The sequence below is a fragment of the Leptonychotes weddellii genome, chromosome 6 (assembly GCF_054177405.1).
Source record: "Leptonychotes weddellii isolate Sample4059 chromosome 6, ASM5417740v2, whole genome shotgun sequence".
Classification (NCBI taxonomy): Eukaryota; Metazoa; Chordata; class Mammalia; order Carnivora; family Phocidae; genus Leptonychotes; species Leptonychotes weddellii.
Window position 1 is genome coordinate 33,552,113 of NC_138374.1, and position 22,412 is coordinate 33,574,524.

The 22,412-nt window shown below is 39.5% G+C and overlaps 1 protein-coding gene across 5 annotated transcripts in view; it reads left to right on the forward strand.

Annotated features, from left to right (window-relative positions):
• Window positions 1–4,214, forward strand: part of PANK1 (pantothenate kinase 1) — a 55,649-nt gene extending 51,435 nt beyond the window's left edge. For all 5 annotated transcript variants that reach the window (XM_081823866.1, XM_031029996.2, XM_006735090.3 and 2 more), the window contains one exon: window positions 2,698–4,214. In XM_081823866.1, coding sequence (XP_081679992.1) covers window positions 2,698–2,757 — 60 coding nt within the window. In that variant the 3' untranslated portion in view covers window positions 2,758–4,214. The remainder of the gene's footprint in view (window positions 1–2,697) is intronic.
• Window positions 4,215–22,412: the final 18,198 nt, after the last annotated feature.

The following is a 22,412-nucleotide window of genomic DNA, read 5'->3' on the forward strand; positions in this document are numbered from 1 at the left end:
CCAGTGTGTCATTTAAAGTCTTTATTTCCTTGTTGATCTTTTGCTTAGACGATCTGTCCATTTCAGTGAGGGGGGTGTTAAAGTCCCCCACTATTATTGTATTGTTGTCGATGTGTTTCTTTGCTTTTGTTATTAATTGGGACCAAGGCCTATTTTTGACCATGGGTTCTGCTGTTATCCTTTTTTTCATAATCCACAAATATTATATGCCTTCTTTGATTTCTGATTTATTTCTTTAAAATGGATCAAGAGATTAAAGATACCTATGAAGCACTCTGGTTGCACAATCCTTCTAGATTTTTCCCTCAACCTTTCATGTGTATTGGGATCCACCCAAGTAGAGAGTAATGGTTTGTGACTGCCTTTTTCAATCTTTTTTGAGAATTTAACTGGATTTTCATAGAAGTGACCAATTTATTTTGTACTCTTTTTATTGGTTTAGGTATTAACTTAGATTATGACATTAACATAAAACTGTCATAAACAAATCTGAGGATAAACACAGCTGACTCTTGGCAAGCAGACAACTGCATTGGTGAGAACAGAAGTGCGGGGGTTGCTCAGAGGAGCCTGTTGGCCCAGAGAGGCTGGTGTCCTTAGGCTTTAGCAGCCTGTCTGCAGAGAATATGAACATCAGTTAGTTGAGAGAGTCCCTTCTATCAAGTTTCTACAATCCCATAAATCAAATTTCTAAGAGTAAGTGAGGGACCTTTCTCTTCCCTACCTCCTCTGCCACCTTCTTTAAAATCAGTACTGTAGAGAGCAACTGTTTATCAGGGCAGGTCCCTAATCCCTGGTGTGTATTGTAGTAGAAAAAACTTTGAGAGAACTAGTATCACAAACTTGTAATGAATAACTACTCTGGCATTTTTCTCATCTTCAAACCAAATTATTTATCTGAAAAGCTGCCCATGTATTTACAAGTTATTTAGAGTTTCCTAGGCCCGTGTTTTGTTTTCTTGATGCAGATAAAACAATAGGAATTTAAATACTAAATAGTTAAGGCCCAGTGATAGAACTTAATACTAAAGAAAGCCTGTTTTTTTAAGCAGGCTTAAAGCATGGAGCCATAGAACTTTTGGGGGGTGAGGGGAATGGAGTCCCAGAATTTTCACCTCCCCTCCCCCCCAACCAGAGTACCTCCCTTTTTACCTACTTATTTATCATTTCCATGTAAGATTTTGTTTGAAAAAGGAAAAAGTACCTCAGCTTTTAAAAAGCAATTAAAACGAAAAAAGAAAAACCACTGTTCCAGTTCAGCTAGAGTTGCCATATTTAGTGATTAAAAATACAGGACACAGTTATTTTATCTGGCATTTATCTATATTTTATCTGGCAAGCCTAAATCCAGATTCTCTTCAACTAAGGCAGAAAACAAACTCTGGGAGCCATCAGGGATTAAAAGCCATCCACGAGGTCACATGGGGAGTTAGTTGGTGTAAAATAGGGAGTGAGATCCAGCATTTTGGGGAAACTCACTTCTGTAGGTAAAAACACAGCCACCTACGTTAACTTGTACAATCCTAGGCCTCTGTGGACTGTGGCTTGGCTTTGTTATGCGCATGTCATAACTCGGTGTCTGTAGCCAATGAAAGTGGAGCATTTTTATAGCCCCTTGTAAAGATCTCTCAGAAAGGGTTCTGCGTTCTTAGATTCAGTCTGGCTTAGGCGGGCCTTCCTGGAGGGTACTGTGGAGAGAGAACTTTGGGGAGGCGCTGGTGGGACGGTTTTCCTGCCCTGCCTCAGGAGTCCTCACTCAACGGAGTCACATTCATTCAACTAACAGGATTGAGAAGTCATCAGCCAAGCAGTGAAGACACAGCCTCTTGACTGACTAGGAGTCTTTAGACAATGACCCTACCTCGCCATCTTCGTTTTAGCCTTTGTAACATGGGGTGATAATAATATTTGTCTCATAAGGTTATTGTGAAGATTAAATAAATTCATGTGAAGTGCTTAGAACTATTTTTAGCATATAATGAGGCCTCAAGAAATGTTAGCTGGCAGCCACCGAGGCAGAGATCCTGTCGCGTAACTGCCAGTCCTGGCAAGCGGCCTCCCATTTGGGTTGGTGACTCTTGAGTCAGGGAACAGGCATGGAGTCTCAGACCTTTTGGAAACCAAGTTCTCTAAACATTTTTATTTTTCAGTTCCTTTCACTTTCACAAAAACATGGGCTTTTATTTTACAGATGAGCAAAGTGCAGCTCCGGCTGATTTAGATGCCTTTCCAAGATCTGCTGAGGGAAGCTTTGAGTTCTCATCTGTGAGATACAACTTGGAAGTCAGACAGATTTGGGGTTGAGCCCTGGCACAAGTGTGTGACCCTGAAAGGGAAATTTACTTTAGTACCTTCCATTTCTCATCAGTGAAATGGGGTTCATAGTATGAATTTTGCCACGGCACAGATTAAAATGCAATCATTGTAATTCTACCAATCCCAGCAGTCGTGTAGTACACACTAAGTGCCAGGCATTTCCCTAAGCGCTTTATTTACAGCCGTTAACTGATTTAAGATAGAAAAACAGATATATCTAATAAATATTATGACTATTATTCTACAGAGCATGGCAGAGTTCAGCTTTTAAGGTTTTTTTACCTACAACAGTAGGGAGCAGCATTCCTAGAATTATTGAACACAGTAAGCATTTGGCTGTTTAGAGATCATCGTGCGCAAGTTTTCCTATTGCTTTTGTAGGGTTATTTCGGGGCTGTTGGGGCGCTGCTGGAACTGTTCAAGATGACTGATGACCAGTAGTGATGACCAGTGGACGGAAGAACCTTCTGTGAGAACAGAGAACTGAGAGTTGCCGCTGGAGGAGGTAGATGCCGCTGTGGGACGGAAGCCAAGCCATTATGGCAGATGAACCTGCTGGATTTGTAAATAATTTAAAATCCTTCTAACTGATCTTTTACTCTTGGGTTTTGAGCTGATGATTCAAAATGGGGAATACAAGAGTTTTTTCTGTATACTGTATTTTTAAAAAAAAAAAGTTTGTGCAGCGAGGCCAAACCTACGAATTTTATGCATTAACCTTGAAAAGGTGTATGATGTGTAGGAAGGACCTGAAATGTAAGTGCTGTTTATTTTTCTTCTGGGGTTTACTGATCCGTGTGGTAATTTTAACTTCATTTAGTAATGACTCTAGGAGATTCTACCTTTACTTATATTCTTCATGACGTTTCATGATTTGCTGTTGGTTTCAAATGAAACTACAAATCTGGCATGTTTTACTGTGAACACAATTTTGTTTGTTTGTTTATATGCCTTTTTTTGTCTTGTTTTTTTTTTTTTTCTGTTGGAATGTCTTATGGAGAAAGAGAGTCCTTCCCCCTGTTTCTGTCCTCAGATGACTCCCTCTCCTCCCCAATACCTTTCTTTAACCTAATTGTTCGTATCAATCAAGGTGCTGACCAACTCGATACGAAGTTAAGCACGAGATTGAAAGCTCTCGAAAGTGCCCTTGATGAGAAAACTCTGAAAGTGTTCATGAATTTTATGAGTCAGGCGAAAGTTGAAAATGATATGCAATTTTGTCTTAACCCTTACGAATATGCAATGTTTTGTTGGATTTATTTTCTGTTAGGTTATATTAAATTGAAATGTTTCTCTGATGAAATGTCCTCACTCATGCCCAGCCTATGAGTGGCAGCAAATCCTTATGCAGGACTTTGGAACTTCCCAGGTAAAGTCTCCCAGTAGATTAACTATTCACATTGGGAGAGGGGGGAGAAGTCATGGGTTGAGGTGTCAGGTAATAATACCTATTTGTTTTGTACACGTATGTACATAGGAGCTTTGTAACAAGGCATCTTAAATATTAACATTTTTTCATTTGAAATATTTCAAACTGAAAACTGTATTTCAATCCCAGTTTCTAATATTAAAAAAAAAAATCATGATACTGATCTCTCTATACATATTTTTTTTCTTTTTTGAAAGATGTCATTGGAACTGATGGGTAACTTTCAAATGAGAGTCCTGTACAAATATTGAAACGCATGAGGTCTAATGATTTAGAACTGATTAATCTTTTGAATTGAGCATATTGTTGAAAGGGATTTTTCAAGGCAGTGCAATTCCTCCATGATGAATCTTTCCTTTTCTGCCTCCTGAGCACCATCTTTAATTGCCATATCTTCAAGTCTTGAAGAACGTGATGTTAATTGAAGTGTTCACTTGTCTGGTTGAAATAAAGCCTGTTTCTGTTGTGATGTTTTTAGTGTATATGTTATTTTCATTTCTTAATCTTCATGTCCATATTATCTGCTTTTGTACCATAAAATGAATGTGTTGTATTTTTGCTACCCTACATTTCACAATTTGAGGCTTTCCTATAAGGGTGTCTTCAACTGAAGCTGTAACTCTATGCAGAGATTTTTTTAAAATAGCTTTATTGTTCTTATACAACTGACTCATTGCCAAAATACTATTACTATATTTGGTAATTCAAAAAATTTTTCAAAATTTGGTCATCACAAATACATTTTATTAACTTCCACCTGGCTTAAAAAAATTCAAGCAACTAAGATGTTCTTGAAAAAGATAAGTATAAAAATGTACATGTGATCTACATTAGTGCCTTTTTTGACTATTCCCTTCTATCAGTCCTACTCTTCTCTGTCAGGTAATAGTAGACCTTGGATTATGGTTCTGCAAAAGAAATCAGGGCAAGTTAATGTAATTATATAATTTTTTAATTATCTGGAATCACTTGATCTTTCATTGCAAATGCGTAAGATGTTGGTTTAGCTGAGGAAATCAATTCTTCCACTATACAAATATCAGTAAATGTTGGCTACCTATAGCCAGCCTTTTTTTATAATGAGTAACTTGTAGCCTGAGGATTTTTACATTCACTTGAATCATAGGGACTTTCCTTTGGCTCAACATTAAGAAGAAACTTGACAAGACTAAAGAATTTTTATCTTGAACTTGTGAATTCAAGATGGTCAGGTAGTCTAGAGCATGGCTTTTTTTTTTTTTTCAAAGATTTTATTTATTTGACAGAGAGAAACACAGCGAAAGAGGGAACACAAGCAGGGGGAGTGGGAGAGGGAGAAGCAGGCTTCCCGCCGAGCAGAGAGCCTGATGCGGGGCTCGATCCCAGGACGCTGGGATCATGACCTGAGCTGAAGGCAGATGCTTAACGACTGAGCCACCCAGGTGCCCCGAGCATGGCTTTTGATTGTGAGACAGCTTCAGTGTGGATCTCGCTCAGCCATTGCCTACCTGTGTGGGCAAGGCATTAACCCTCTCTCTAAACCCTAGCTTCCTCATTCATAAAATAGAGCAAACTGTTTCACCTCCATGTTTAAAGAGCTTAGCACAAAGGCTGGCAAATAGTAAATGGTAGCTACCGGGAAAAGAAAAATAGATGTCTTAAACTAACGTGTGAAATCAGTGATAACTAACCTTCTAGAATGTGGGGAACCTCTTTTAGCACAGGGATACAGATCTCCCTATGCTAGTACATGTCCACAGCCCTGTGTCCACAATTCCAAAATTCCAGACTCTTAAAATGTATCCTTACAGTCACTTGACAGAAAAAGCTGACTTGAGCATTATTTATCATACTCTGTAGGATTCTTCGCATGTTTTGTTGCAAAGCTACTAATGTGTTTGATTCCGGGGTACTGCCCCAGACCCTACTAGGGGTGTTAAGGAGTGAACAATTCTGAATTTTGAAAGAAATCTGGTCCCAAGAATTTTAGATAAAGGGATTGTGGAGGTTATGGTTGTATTCTTCAGGTTAGGTAGTATATATGGGTTCAGAGTCCCTTTGTTAGGAACTGTTGTTACAGGTAATTTGTGCTTGACATCATCCGGTCATACAAGGAATAAGAAGTTACTTTGTGCCAGGAAGGAGCTGAGGAAACCAAGAGGAATTGGCTATAACCCCTGCTGTTCAGCAAGGGAGACAGGTCTCAAACCAGGTCAGGTTGTAAAGTGTCACGGGTGTCATTCATTCATTCACCAATATGTACAGCAGTGAACAAAACAAAGACCCATCCTCACAGAGCTTACATTCTAGAAGGAAGACAGATAATCACGAAGTAGATCATGCTAGATCAGTACTACAAGGAGAAAATGAGGTAAGGTAAAGGGCTAGAGAGGAGGTAGTTGTATTTAGAAAGTGGAAGGGAAGAAACTTCTTTGGTGGAGTGGTCAAAGACAACTCCTACAAGAGGAGACGTTTGAGTAGTCAGATGAAGTTGGGAACACACCTGGGAGAACATTTTTTACTCCTGGCAAATGAGAATGAAGGTTTTGAGGAACTGCAAGAATTCCAGTGTGTGTGGAGTAAACAATGGGAAGAGTGACGGGAAATGCAGTTTGGGGAGTAGCCGTGGGCCAGGCCCAATATGAGGTCTGTACGTGAGGGTAAAGCCTGCACATGAAGGAGGAATTGGTCACTTCTCCTGGAGGAGAGGGCTCGAGAAGTTTCCATAGAGTCTTAACCAATGAGTGGAGACCACCAAGTGGGCCTGGAGAGGGGGGCTTCCCACGCAGTGAGAGCAGGATGAGAGAGGCATTGAGAGAAGAAACAGTAGTCACGTTATTCAGGGAATTAGAAGCTGTTTGCATCTGCTGGAGCCTTGGTTAGTGAGAGAGAAACCAGATACTGGGAGAGAGGAAACCAGCCAGATTATGGAAGGACTCATATTCCATGCTAAAGATTCTGGTGTTTTCTGTAGTCAGTGCAGAGCCGTCAAACGGTTTCAAGTAAAGTGAAGCTAGAATTAATCTGGCTTCAAAGTGATAACAGAACAAAATGTCCTACTGAGGTTAATGAGCAAACCAGTTATTGTGCTTTTGAATACATAACACCATTTTTTTAATCATGTTTATTTTAGTTCCTCTACTGTGTCCAACCTCATACAGTAGCTGCTTAGTGGACCACATTTCTCTGTAACTAAGAGGGTTATATAAGGTCTTGAGAATTTTCCCACAGGACCAAGGCTGCTAATAGCTAAAACTCTGCTATGATTCTATTTAGTGACTAGGAAGATTTCAACATCAGTGATACCATTAACTCTATTCCTTGCCAGAATTGTTTGGAGAGAAGGCTCTTTTCCTCCCAGTGATCCGATGACCCCAAATTTTTGAGGAAAATTGAATTAACGCACATTTTCTACTGGGTCTACCAGGTGCTCGTGATTCACTCTTCACCAATTTAATTTTGACCGAATGCTTATGATCTGGGAGGCATTGATTGGGTAATTTTCAGGAGACATTCAGTCGTAGGACAGCAAAGTCCCTCCTTCCATCGGGCTTCCATCCTCATGAGGACATGAGCCAACAAATAAACAGGAAAATAGCAGTTAGTGATCAATGCTGTGAAGGGAAGAAACAGGGTGATATGGCAGAGAGGAAAGCAAGGGACTTCCTTAGTAAGCTGGGCAGAGATAAAAATATGAAATCATGGCCTCAGCACTTGAGAAATGACCCTCAGGTGTTTCTTGCTTTCATTCATTACTACCTCCTCAATGAAAATGAAGGATGTTTTTGGGAAACAGTCTGAGAACTAATTCATTTTCTTTTTATTTTACTTAGAATATTTAATTTAGTTCCTGCATGAATTTAAAATCATATGTTATGTGAAACAATAGATTAATTTAATAACGCCCCCTTTTTACTACTCACTTATTTCACAAAACAATATTATTTAAGCTGTTCACTTGAATCTTTATTGTCAATGCCTTTGTCATGGCCAGAGTCATTTCGTGGTTTCCAGAGCACACCGAGTCTGACACACAGCACTTTTTAAATCTACTTGTGATATTGACACTGGATTTTTTTTTTTTTAACCAAGCCAGGAGCACCTATTCCTGCAATGACCTCAATTATTTGTTTCATTTTCCAAAAGGTGTTATATTGGTGATGCCACAGTGTTAACCATTTATGTAGTGCCTTTTATGGTCAACTTTAAAAGGTTAGTTTATAAGTATTCATCACTTGCGATACAAAAATAAAAGAAAATTTGTATTAAAAGTCTTTGCCTCTTTTTATGCTCACTCTATCAGGTAAACACCAAACGTTCCAAACTAGAATTAATTGAGGTGATTTCAGTTAATGTTGTCACCAAAGAATTCTCAACCAGTCTGCAGTTAGAATTCGTCTTCTTACGTTTAAGTATTTTTTTAAATTTCACTAAGTTTTATATGCATATAATCTAAAAAGTTAAATAGTTCCAGAAGACTATGAAAAAAAATAGCAGTACCCATGTTTTCTTTTTTGTTTTTTTCCCTTCTTTCTCTTTACACGTTATTCATGACACATGGTACTTTCTCAGGTGTAAAGACAAAGCCAAGGCAGGAAAAGGGTACTTGGACATGTCAGACCACCAAGGTTGTAGCTAAGATTCGTAGCCACAGGGACTGTCCTGGTTGGAGGATTTTGGAGAGGGGTATGCTCAGCATTCCAACCAATGATGCCTGGATGTATTTTTATCAGGAACTCACTTTCAACATTGGCTGCTGGTCTTTCTTGTTTTATTTCACTATTCTGAGCAAAGCAGCTTCCCAGAGTAAAGGGTAGGGTGATGAGGGGAAAGGTTTGAGTAGCTGTATGTCTAAAAATTTCTAAAAATATACATATTTTTAGATTTTATTTATTTATTTGACAGAGAGAGACACAGCGAGAGAGGGAACACAAGCAGGGGGAGTGGGAGAGGGAGAAGCAGGCTTCCCGCGGAGCAGGGAGCCTGATGCGGGGCTTGATCCCAGGACCCTGGGACCATGACCCGAGCCAAAGGCAGACGCTTAACAACTGAGCCACCCAGGTGCCTCACTAAGAATATTTTTATTCTATGCTCATACCCAATTGATAGTTTGGCAGAGTACAGAATTTTAGGTTAGATATTTTTGTTCAGAATTCCGAAGGCATAGCCCTATTATTGCCAAGCTTCCAGTGCTGCTGTGAGAAAGCCTGATGCTGTTCTGGTTCCTGATCTTCATATGTGACTATTTTACCCCTCTTTTCTGGAAGCTTTTAGAAACTTTTCAACCTCTGGTTTCAGCTCTAACATGTAAAGAGCTTGCAATTCACCACTGCCATCCTTATAAGAAAAAAGCTGGGGCGCCTGGGTGGCTCAGTCAGTTACCCATCTGCCTTTGGCTCGGGTTGTGATCCCAGGGTCCTGGGATCGAGCCCCAAGTCGGGCTCCCTGCTCAACTTTCTCCCTCTGCCTCTGCTGCTCCCCCCCGCTCATGCTCTCTCTCTCTAACAAATACATGAATAAAATCTTAAAAAAAAAAAGAAAAAGAAAGAAAAAACTAAACAAACTGAAAACCAATGACTTTTCTTGGACCTATCAGAGAATTGAGGTCATAGGGCAAACTGCCACACTGAAATTTGAAGAGACAATAAATACAGAAAATCACAGCTGAGGGGCGCCTGGGTGGCTCAGTCCGTTAAGCCTCTGCCTTCGGCTCAGATCATGATCTCAGGGTCCTGGGATCGAGCCCCACATCAGGCTGTCTGCTCAGGAGGGAACCTGCTTCTCCTTCTCCCTCTGCATCTCCCCCTGCTTGTGCACTCTCTCTCTCTCTGTGTCAAATAAATAAATAAATAAATAATCTAAGAAAGAAAGAAAGAATCACAGCTGAAATCAATTTACCTACCACCCATAAGCTGGTAGGAACACTTAAATGGCAATTTTGACAAACTGGTGGAGGCTGAGTGTGGACTAACATATGAGTGAGAAATTCCTGGGGACCTGCCGTCTTAGGGAGGGCTTCCACACTTCGCGGGTTGTACCTCTAGGAATCCCACCTGGTTCTCATGGTGAAGAGCCAAGAAAAATTCTCCTGTGTCTCTGGCAGGGGGAGAAGTAAAAGTAACCATTTTGAAATACATGTAGAGGGCTTTCCATGAAAAAGGGCGGCTTTCCATGAAAAAGGGCTGCTTTCCAGGGGACAGGATCTTATCAGAGACTTATCTCACCCCATGGGGTGGGGGGGGGGGGAGGAAATTACCTAACTTCAGCCTCCTCTTACATCCTTATCTCAACCAAGGCTAGGGGAGGGGGAGGGGTTGCTGGGGAAGAGGAGGAGAAAACATATGTCTGAGGAAACAGGAATGCTGGGAAACACTTGAGACCACAGCCCAGGGACACGGGCCCACTGAAAGAAAGACAGATTTCATCTTAAGATTATGGATGCTTCCCCTCCTCATATTCTACCACCACATCAACACAGCTTCAGTATAATAACAGTGGATTGCAGCTGAAGGAGAGCTGTAAGGTGTATATTCTATTTAAGAAGAACTTATTTGGGAAACTCAAAGACAAGAGAGTTAAAAACAAGGACACAAGAGGAATTTGAAGCCTCTGGTACTTACAGCTACAGCAAATATTAAACGCAGCCCAACTCCTAGCCAGATTCACATAAACCTCACATTAAAAGCCATCTTACCTCAGTTTCTGTTACTTAATACATCCTGTGTAGCTTTCAATAAAAGATTATATGACATTCTGAGAGGCAAGAAAAAAACATTCTGAAGAGACCAACCAAGCATCTCTCCAATATGACATAGATTTTGGAATTCCCAACCAGGGAATTCAACATAAATATGATTAATATGTTAAGGACTTTAACGGAAAAAGAACAATAACTGATTGGCAATGTTAACAGAGAGATGGAAGAATCTAATGAGGAATCAAAAGGAAATCCTAGAAATTAAAAATGTTGCAACAGAAATGAAGAATGCCTTTGATAGGCTCATTAGCAGACCAAACATGGCTAAGGAAAGAATCAGTGAGCTTGAAGATATGTCAATAAAAGCTTCTAAACTGAAATTCAAACAGAAAACAGAATGAGAAAGATAGCACAGAATGCCCAAGACCTGTGGCACATTCAAACAATATAACATACACATACTTAGGATACCAGAAGAGAAGAGAGAATGGAGAAGAAGAAATATTTGAAGTAATAACAGTTGAGAATTTTCCAAAATTAATGACAAATACCAAACCACAGATCCAGGAAGCTTGATAATCTAAGCAGGATGAATACCAAAAAAATCCACGCCTGGGTAAATCCTATTCAAACTGCAGAAAATCAAAGACAAAGAGAAAACTTTGAAAGAAGCTAGGAGTTGGGGGTACTGTACATACTGGAGAACAAAGCTAGGACTTACAGTGGACTTCTCCGCAGAGACCACCACAAGTGATAAGAGAATAGGTTAAAAATATTTCAACTACTGAAAGAAACTTCTCTGTATCACCAGGATTTTGAAAATGTGTAATGATAGGCCTTAGTGTGAATGTATTTTCATTGACTAAGCTGGTTCCATAATGGATTCCTTCAAACTAGAAATCTGTATCCTTTACCCCTGAGAAATTTTTTTATATTATTTTTTGGTAATTCCATCCCCTCTCTGACCTTTCTTTCAGGAACTACTCCTGTTTGCATGTTGGACTTCCTGTACTGGTTGTCTAATTTTCCTATTATTTTTCTTCTATTTTTCATCTTAATCTTTTTGCTCCATTTCAACTTTATCTTCCAGCTCTTCTATGGAGTTATTATTGCTACTATTTCTACCATGATGCTGGAGTTCCTAAGAGCTCTTTTCATACTCTGACTTTTTTGTAGCCTATGTTTTATTTCTCAAAAAATACATTGTCCTTTATGTTTTTACATCTCTGAATAATCTCTCTTCCAAGTTGCTTTTTCCTGTGTTTTGGTCTCTGTCTTTCATTTTAGAGGCTTTCCCTAGATGTCTTGTGATCCTCCACTGTGTGACAAGAAGTTGATTGAAACTTTAATTACGGGATGGAACTTGTTGATTGGATTTACTGTAAGGTGATCTGGCTCAGCCATTTCTTTGGAGAGCCCCGCTGTCAGTATCTTTGGATCTTTTCTCTGGGATTGGTGACATCCTCCAGAGAAAGTGCATCCCATCTCTTCTCTGGAGCTGTAAGCTTGACTGCAGCATTCTGGGAGTGGAGCTGAGGGAGGAATCTGAACTTGCAGAATAAGAGGCAATGATGTACTCTGGAGCCACCTGCTGTATGAGTTTAGGCAAGTTAACTTCTCTGTGATTCACTTTCCTCAACTGTTAAATGTAAACAAAATGTGTTAGGAGGATTAAACCAATTAATACATGTAAAGGGTTGTAGTGAGCTTGAAGATATGTCAATAAAGCCCCATCAAGCAATGGGTCCTTAAAAATAGTTGTCATTTCAGAGTCTCTTATAAGACTTCCTGAAAATTACCTCATAAGAATTTAGGCAAAGATATATTATCAAGTGAGAAAAAAATTTTTATAATAAAAATAAAATAATAACATAACCCCCAATTACATGAAGCAAAAATGGGTAGAATTGAAGAGAGAAATAGAAAATTCAACAACAGTTGGAGATTTCAATATCCCTCTTCCCATAGTGCATAGAACAATTAGAAGATCAACAAGAAAATAGAAGACCTGAACAACACTATAAACCAAGCAGACTTAACAGACATCTATAAAACACTCCATCTATAAAACACAGGAAGACACTGTAAGACACAGCAGCAGAATGCACCTTCTCCCTCAGAACACATGAAGCCATCTCCAGGATGGACCGCATGCTAGGCCATTCATCCAGCCTTATTAAGTTTACAAATATTGAAATCATTCTAGTTATGTTCTCTGATGACAGTGGAGTTAAATTAGATATCAATCATAAAAGAAATTTGGGGAATTCACAAATACATGAAAATTAATACACTCCTAAACAATCAGTGCGTCAAAGAAAAAATTACAAAGGAACTCAGAAAATGCTTTGAGATCAATGACAGTGGCAATACAGCCTGTCAAAACTTTATTGGAGGCAGTTGAAGTTGTGCTTAGGGGGAAATTTATGGCTGTAAATATTATTTGTCTGTATAAAGGTGAAGTACGGATGTCTATGATGACATGGACAAACTTTGAAAATATTATGCGGAGTGAAAGAAGACAGTCACAAAAGACCATATGTTGTATGATCCCATTTATATAAAATGTCCAAAATAGGCAAATCTATAGAGACAGAAAGTAGATTAGTGGTTTCCTAGGGCTAGGGATTTGGGAGAAATGAAGAGTTGCTGCTAACAAATATGAGGGTTCTTTTTTTGGGTGATGAAAAATTGATTGAGGTGATGGTTGTACAACTCAACTAGAAATCTTTGAGTTATACACTTTTTTTAAGATTTATATTTATTTGGGAGAGAGCGAGAGCAAGCGCAAGCAGAGGGCAGGACAGAGGGAGAGGGAGAATCTCAAGCAGACTCCCCACTGAGCATGGAGCCTGACGTGGGACTCGATCCCACAACCCATGAGATCATGACCTGAGCCAAAACCAACCAGCTCAACCAACTGAGCCATCAAGGTGTCCCAAGTTATATACTTTAAATGGGCATATGAATTATATTTCAGTAAAACCGTTTTTCAAAAGCAAGTTAAATTTAAAGATTGAAAAAAATCCTTTGAATATTGGACAAAAGTGAAAATATGTATGTTAATAATTAGATGTTCTTTTTTTAACTTAACTGGTGTCATTTTTAATTTTGTAACATAGTCTACTGTTGTTTTGCTTTTCCACCTTCTTTCCCCTGTACATTTCTTGAATGATCACATTTTTAGACACAATCGCCAAGTGCATTTAGTCAAATTTGTGTGGCCCAAAGTTGACGTGGTGACAGTAGGGACACTGTGATATAAAGGCACATAGCCTCAGCCCCAGTTGTGTAAATTGCTAGGTGTTTGTTAAACAAATGGATTTCCTTTTTAATTTTTGCAGTTGCAGCTTAAGGAGAGTTTTAAATTTGCCCTCAGGTCATAAAGCAACATGAAAAAAATTGGACCTTTTTTAATATATTGCACTTTCTCTTCTCTCTTCTCATACCTCCTTCACTCAGTTCAATGAGATTTACTGTTGCTATTTTAGCCAGGTTCGGCATCTGAAGAATTTATGTCATTTGGCTGCCATGACATGGCTAATGAATTATGTCTATTTTAGCACATGCTGTAAGTGAGACAGGTGGATCTTGTGTGTCTTTAAGAGATCTTCTTGTATATCTTTAAGAGATACCTAAATTTTACTTTTAAAGAAAACTATAAATTCTAAAATAATTGTTTTCCATTAACCACTCAAGTTTATTTACCCTGACATAGTATGTTTTCATAGTACGTACTCAGACTGTGTTTTCTAGACTGTTTTCTACCATTTATGTTGTGTGTGTGTGTGTGTGTGTGTGTGTGTGTTGTATATGTGGTGTATGGGGAAAGAGACCCCAAGTTAATCACACAAGTAATGGATCTGGAGTTCATATTAAAACTGTAATTTTGGCAGAGTATATTTTTAAATTAGATATCTGAATAGTTTGTCAAGTGACACATTATTTTAAATATAGACCAAGAGTGCTTTTGTATTGAGCTCCAGAAGTGTGTGGGTTGAAATTAGGCAAGTTATATGCGATTGTGAATTTTAAACAGGAACAGTTTTAAGCATTCTCCTTTGGAGTTTGATTACTATTTATATTGGATTGATAAATTTTCACTCCTGTCTATCTGTTTGTGTGCCAGTGTCAACATTGAATTTATCAAGTAGTTATTTGTGCCATGTTTAGCCAGGCAAAGCGGAGTGGAGAAAGGAGGCAATTATCTGTAGATCCTACCCACACAATTTACAGCAACTTTGGCAAAAACGGTTTGGTTGCCCAGAACAATTGAGTTTTGTTGGCTCTGCCCTGAACATTTAGTGGATTACACAATTCTTTCTGTCCTTTAGCCTGTGTCTACGGTCCAAGTCCGACCTCCGTTGTTTTGGCAGTCACAGTGATGATGGTGAATTAAGCATGAGGTCTTGTGTGGGCACAATCAGGCTGTAAGGATCTCTGTCCATTATAAAGCTTGTTCTCAGAGATCCCTAAGGGCCATTTCATCTGTGGCATAATCTGTTTTGGTGGCCATTGTGAAAGATGGCTACCAAGAAGTAGCCTCACTTGGATATAAGAAATTAACCTTTTTGAAATGGTAGATGGCATTTAGATTGGTTTTAAAAAGGAAACACCAAACTGCCTAGTTTTGGGATGCCGAGCAAATTCTAAATACGCTGGCATGCAAACTCTAAGATCTAGACACTTATAAACTTTTTATATAATGTTAATTACTGATTAATTACTACTCATGTTCCAATGTCAGCCTGTACTCATTGATTCAGTGCTGCAAAAGAGCTTTAGTGGATGCAGTAAGTCTTGCCTTTCAACGCAGGAGAAGTGAACTTTGATCACTCAAATGGTAAATTGCAAAACTATGCTAAAGGCCTTGCCCAAAGCAAGGTTACCAAGTATGAGAAGGGGAATTTAGGCTTTCCACTGTCATTCTAATTTAAAAATTCTTAAATAATGCTAAGCAACTGTTTAAAAATATCCCTCAGGAAGGTGCCAGATCATGAGCCTTCTTTGAACTCCCTTAAACTCTTGCAAGGTTCTGACCTGGCACCAAATGAAGAGGGAGGACTTGGAGCAGAGATGATCTTTAACACCCTCCAAACCTGAGCTTCTGTGATTCGGAGCACGGGGCACTGGGACTGCCCTTTACAAAGCTATCACATGGGAATAAAAGGTGTTTACATGGAAAAGAGCTCCTAACAATGACAGCGCTGACAGATGAAGCCTTCCGTGTGCTTGATGCTCCTGCACCCTCCTTGAATCCACCCAGACAGTGAAGGAGGTAGGAGTTCCTACCTTCATTTACCAGGGGAAAAGACCAAGGCTCAAAGAGAAGAGGTAAAGGAACACATCCCTGATCTCGTGCCAATAATCAAGAATCCTGAAACGGCCTTTTGGGGAAACTCAAGGTTTCTTTGGGTCCGAATGATCCAGATGTTTGCTTCCATTCTCCAAAAGGGACTGTGTATAAAGGTAAAGGCCTGACCGTGCAACTCCCCCTCTTACAGTTCATCTCATTGAAATTTCTTCACAATTTCACATTGGCTGGTCTGAGGTCCTGGCTCAGGTGCCTTCCTTCCTTGTTGTTCAGTTAATATTAACATTCTTCCGTTTGGCCTTCTCTCTTTTTTCCTTCTTCAGACTTCCAACACGTTCTCCACCAAAAGTGATGCCAGACCTGTACGTTCTAGAGTACTTATAAAAGAAAAAACAGGGGTGCCTCGGTGGCTCAGTCGGTTAAGTATCTGCCTTCAGCTCAGGTCATGATCCCAGGGTCCTGGGATCGAGCCGCGCATCAGGCTCCCTGCTCAGTGGGGAGCCTGCTTCTCCCTCTCCCTCTGCCGCTCCCCCTGCCTATGCTCTCTCTTTCTGACAAATAAATAAATAAAATCTTAAAGAAAAACAAACAACAAACAAAAAAATGTGTTGACTAAACTTCTATGTGGTTAAACTATGTATTTCACCTTGTCCAAGAAAAAATACTTGACTCTACAAAATACTGACTTGTCAATGCGAAGACCCATGCCAAAATTATTTTTGAAAAATGGAATGATTATTGATTTCTGTGTCAATTTTCTCTCTTATGAATTGAAATAGATATTTACTATTTTATTCAATAACTTGGATTTCTTAGCTCTAATGTTACTTTTGAATATTTATATTTTTCATAAAAACCAGTTCATCTTGATGTGATTTCTTTTTTTTTTTTTAAAGATTTTATTTATTTATTTGCGAGAGAGAATGAGAGACAGAGAGCACGAGAGGGAGGAGGGTCAGAGGGAGAAGCAGACCCCCCGCTGAGCAGGGAGCCCGATGCGGGACTCGATCCCGGGACTCCAGGATCATGACCTGAGCCGAAGGCAGTCGCTTAACCGACTGAGCCACCCAGGCGCCCAAGTGATTTCTTTTTTTTTAACTAATCTTTCCATTACAAGTTTTGGGAGAGAGGTATATAGAAATTATGGTATTTGATTTTTAGTATTTCTCATTAGATTTAAATTTTTGAGTGGTGATGCAATTTTTAGTTTCAGTGAGTAAACCTCTTTTCAATAGCTAATTAATTTTTTAAATGACCTATCATTTTGTCATGATTACAATTTATGTTATAAAGACCTTGTCTTCTAAATGTATTTCCATCCTTAAAAATAGTTTAAAAAAATTTTTTTATTGAATTATGTTTATTCCTGTTCTTTTTTTTTTTTTGGTCCCTAGAAATGATGTAGGCCAAAGATAGTTTTCCTTTTGTAAATCAAATTCTTTGTTCTCAGAACTTAGCCCAGCGCAACTGCTTAAGTTATAGTAGCATCTCAGATGTCAGATAGCTTTTACTAAAGAAGGTGCGTATAATACAGAGTATCTTAAAGTGTGGTATAAGCCAATAGGACTCAGAATAACCTGGAGAGTTTGCTTAAAGGCCTGTTTGGGGACTGCTCCCAAGACCTTCTAAATCCAAATGTCTGGGAGTGAGGTCCCAGAATGCTTTTTTTTTAAGATTTTATTTATTTATTTGAGAGAGAGAGAGAGAGAGAGCGAGCATGGGGGGAGGGGGAGAGGGAGAGGGAGAAGCAGACTCCCCACTGAGCAGGAAGCCCAACTCCGCTGGATCCCAGGACCAGGAGATCACAACCTGAGCTGAAGACAGACACTTAACCGACTGAGCCACCCAGGCACCCCCAGAATGCATTTTGAAAAATCTCCTCAGATGATCCTTAAATGCTTAAAATTTGAGAATCACTGTACTAATGGTTATATTGCTACAAGCATTAAAAATGATTTGCACACTTTGTGCAAACCTTCCTGATTCTCTGGCAGGTCACACCCAATTGTGAACACAGTGTCCATCTTGTCAGTTCACACAGAAAAACTAAGACTAGAGGTCGTACAGGCCAAGGAACACACAGGTCTAGGCTCAAGGGAGAGGAATGTCTGCTTACCATTCAAAGGAATCTATAAGACAAGCAGTTAATCAGCACTACCCTAAGGATATAATCACCAGATGTAAAATAAAGATACTGTTCAAATTCCAAGCATTTTGAGATGGAACAGGCCTCCAGGAAACCAGACTAAGTGGCATCAGAAGTTATAAGTAACACCTGCTCACATGACCTTGTGGGCCTCCCATCAACAGGGCCACCTGCTCAGGAGACCCCCTGCCCCAAATTTTACCCTTAAAAACCCTCACTGGCGAGCCATTGAGGAGTTCGGGACTTTTGTGTTCCCTTTGTTCTCCTGAGTGGCGCCACACCAATAAATAGCCCATCTTTCTTCACCGCAAAAGCTCAGTGTCTGTTTTTATTGGCCTGCTGCACGTTGGGCGGGTGAACTCCCGTTTGGTTGGGTTACAATTGCTGGAAAGCAGCATTGTTGGATGGCCAACTGCTGATTAAACACACCCAACTGCTGTCTCAATGTTCAAAAAGATGGCACCACCTCAGTGAACCGTGGCTTCTGCGTGATGACCAGCGCTGCGGCAAACAGTACACAAACGTGTCCCCTGCACGATGTGGAAACAGACTTTGCCAGCACACTTGGGTACTCCAGTTTTCACCTTCTGTTCCACTCCCACACTTTTCTAATACCTCCTTTGGCCTCAGAAGGGAATGTTCTCAGTTTAGTGTGCAAGGGAGAAGGAATCTCTTAGCTGGGCTCAGATCAAAGTTCACCTTGGACGAGCCGGTACACTCTCTCCAGCTACGGCAGCGACAAAAGACACCTCCACAAGGTCCGCCTGCCCTTAGCGCTGCTATTGTCTCTGATGACTCAGACGTTTGGCATGTTCTAAGCCCTCTGCAAACACCCTGGAAATTTTAGGGACAAGTTGTGTGGAAACTTAAAGATTCCATTTTTTCCCCCAAAAGACCGATATCCTGAATCGCAGAGGCAGTGTTGCAGTCTAATTATTTTCGGCTGTGGGAAAACAGCAATCACCTCCTGCAATCATGCAGTCACCCAGGGATCCTCCAAATTTTCTCCAACAACAACAGCAAGAAAAATGATGACCAAAAACTCAGTTTTCTAACAAAGAGCATGTTTGTAAAGGTTCGCATGACAGAAGTTAGGTGAATTCCTGTTTGTTAATCACCATTCCACAAAAGGACTATTAAATTCAACAAGTATTTATTAATCGCTTCTCGTGAGCCAGGCACTGAGTTTAGTCCCAAAGCTCATCTCCGGGTTGGTACAATCCAAAGATTGAGAGGTATTTTTCCATTTCCTCCAAATTTAAACATAAAAGTAATTGAAATTCATTTCTTTATTTTAAATAAGTAAGCCACTGTGGAAGACAGTATGGAGGTTCCTCAAAAAATTAAAAATAGAACTACCATATGATCCAGTAATTCCACTACTGGGTATTTACCCAAAGAATATGAAAACACTAATTCGAAAGGATACATGCCCCCCTATGTTTATTGCAGCGTTATTTACAATGGCCAAATTATGGAAGCAGCCCAAGTGTCCATCAATAGATGAACGGATAAAAAAAGATGTATTATATATATATACAATAGAATATTATTCAGCCATAAAAAAGATGAAATCTTGCCAATTGTAACAACATGGATGGCACTGAAGAATATAGTACAAAGCAAAATAAATCAGTCAGAAAAAGACAAATGCCATATGATTTCACTCCAATATGGAATTTAAGAAACAAAACAAATGAACAAAGTTAACAACAACAAAAAAGATGGAGACAAACCAAAAAAAAAAAACAAAAACAGACTATAGAGAACAAACTGATGGTTACCAGACGGGAGGTAAGTGGGGGGATGGGTGAAGCAGGGAAGGGCATTAAGAGGACACTTAGGTTGATGAGCACTGAGTAATGTATAAAATTGCTGAATCACTATATTGTACACTTGAAACTCATATAACACTGTTAACTGCCCTGGAATTAAAATAAAATTAAGAATTAAAAATAAAATGAAAATAAGTAGTGCTCTCCATGAATTGAGAAAAGGAGAGGGGTTGTTTTAAATTCTTCGGGCTCTGGAATGCCAAATTCCCAAATGACTGCAAATCGCTGATTCATTTGGTATTTAGGTATCTTTACCAAACTCTTAATTTCTAGGACATCCTGAAACCATGTTACTTTGAAAAAAACTGTACCATATTAAAGATTATTAAAATAAACATATTGTCTTCAACTCTTACTATGAAATTGCTAAAATTTTTCTCCCCAGGGTCTTTTAATTTATCTAGAACTAGAGACATGTGTTGTTTTTTTCTCACTGAGGTGAGGTGATAATGAAGTGAAAATAACAAGAAAATAAAGCCTACTTTTTGTTTTTAGTCTGTAAATGTATGCTGTATTATTCTGAAAGCATAAGTTCCATCATTTTGAAAGCTTAAGCTATATGAAATCATTTCACAGCAAAGACACATACATGTATCTACATCTAGGTTGACATAGCTGTTTCCTGGACTTACAGTGTGAGTTTATAGAGTGCTATCATATCTTATCATTAATAAACATTTACATTATATTAAAAACTTTATTCAAAGTCAGCTTTCCTTAATTGTTGCATTTCATGCAATTATGACCTCCTAAAGCTTCCTTGTTGCACTTCATTCAAGAGTTAACAGAGGGGATACAAAATCCCAAATGATTTTTGACATGAACCAATTACATCACTGAAGCCAAGCCTCATTGTTCTTTAGAACCCCTCCCCTTCCTGCTAAGTAGAGGCATTTGTTAAGACTTTTGAGGCACATATTCTGCTTCCGGAAATTTCTCTCCCTCCCTCCCTCCCTCCCTCCTCCCTCTCTCTCTGTCTCACTAGCTTGTTTGTTTCTTCTCTCTCCCCTCCATTTCTTTATTTCCAATTATACTTTCCCGAAGGTACTGATACAGAGAATGGGGTATAAGACAGAAACCACTTCTTTCAAAAACGTTTCAAGTTAGTATTTTATTCAATCAAAGGTAGAGACTATAAAGAACATTCTAATCATAGGACTACACCACATTTTGCCACTTAAATCAAATCGGGGTTATGCTGGTGATTAATAACACACATTGACTAAAAAAGTCAACTGGCGTGATTACGGAAGACAAACTTTTCTGTTTTAGTGAAGAAACAGAATAAGCATATAATTGACCTTGACATTCCATCCTACTGGAAAAGGCTTCCTAGCCTTTAAAAAAAAAATTATTTCGCTTAGCATAATACCCTCTAGTTCCATCCACATTGCTGCAAATACGCAAACAATGAATCATGGAACACTACATCAAAAACTAATGATGTAATGTATGGTGATTAACATAACATAATAAAATAAAATTTAAAAAAATCTTTATACTTCTGCTACACATCGAATTTGAAAGCTTATGCTTTAAAAATATGCTATTAGCAAAAGTTCATCTTGGCAGCTGGTTCACATATTTATTGAAGAATACGGAGCACTTGCGTCGCTCGTGATTGAAAACAGATGGTGGCAGGACCCTGGCACTGTGCGTGAATCACCCAAGTAGTCTGAATTTCCTTAACATTTTGCTGCTTTGAAGTTTGAGGGGACATAATTTACCCTCTTTTACTCCGGCCTTTGGAGCTCAAAGGTTTGGAATGCCAGCTTGGAAATGATGACTGTGAAGGTGTGTACAGCTGCTCAGGGGGGTGAGGGGAAGTGGCCAATACCCTCAGGATGTTTGCCCCGCAACCGCCAGCCCCCCCGCCCTCGCCGTCCCGCACCGCCCCCCCCCCCCGCCCCCGTCCCCTTCTGGCTCACTCACTCTGTCCTCTTGTGGGGACATTATCTTCAGCTTTTGGGTCTTTGGATGTTTAGGAGAGAATTCATTTTCCTCATTAGAGAAGAGTAAGCAAAGGATAGAGGACTGTATAAAGGCAAAATACGTGTTGCCACCATTTCTCTCCACACCTCAGCCATGAAACACCAAAAAGTCCTAATCTTGCTAGAATCTTAATGACTCTAGGGTTTGGCACTGGGTCGCGCACAGAGTAAGTCCTCAGTAAATCTTGCACAAGTGAGTCCTTCCTCCAGTTAGACTTTCCTCAGCTTTTTTGGGCTCCCTGGTAATTTTTGTTATTTGTTCAATATTCCTTCTCCATCCATTCAACCAAAAGGTATTTCCCAAGAGCCTTCTAAGTGCCAGTGACAATGCAAGGAATTTGACAAGTATTTTGCCTAGACATTTGATTTCTACCCACAAGATTTTATTATAAAAATACACATCATTCAATTTTTCTTTTTTTTTTAAGATTTTATTTATTTATTTGTCAGAGAGAGAGAGCACAGGCCGGGGGGAGCAGCAGGCTCCCCGCTGAGCCAGGAGCCCGATGCGGGACTCTATCCCAGGACCCTGGGATCATGACCTGAGCTGAAGGCAGACGCTTAACTGATTGAGCCACCCAGGCGCCCTAGAACAGCTTTAGATTTAGAGAAAATAAAATGGGAAGATAGTACAGGGCTCCCAAATATAGTGTACTGGTTTTCTCTCTGTTAACATCTTACATTAGCAGGATATATTTGTTACAA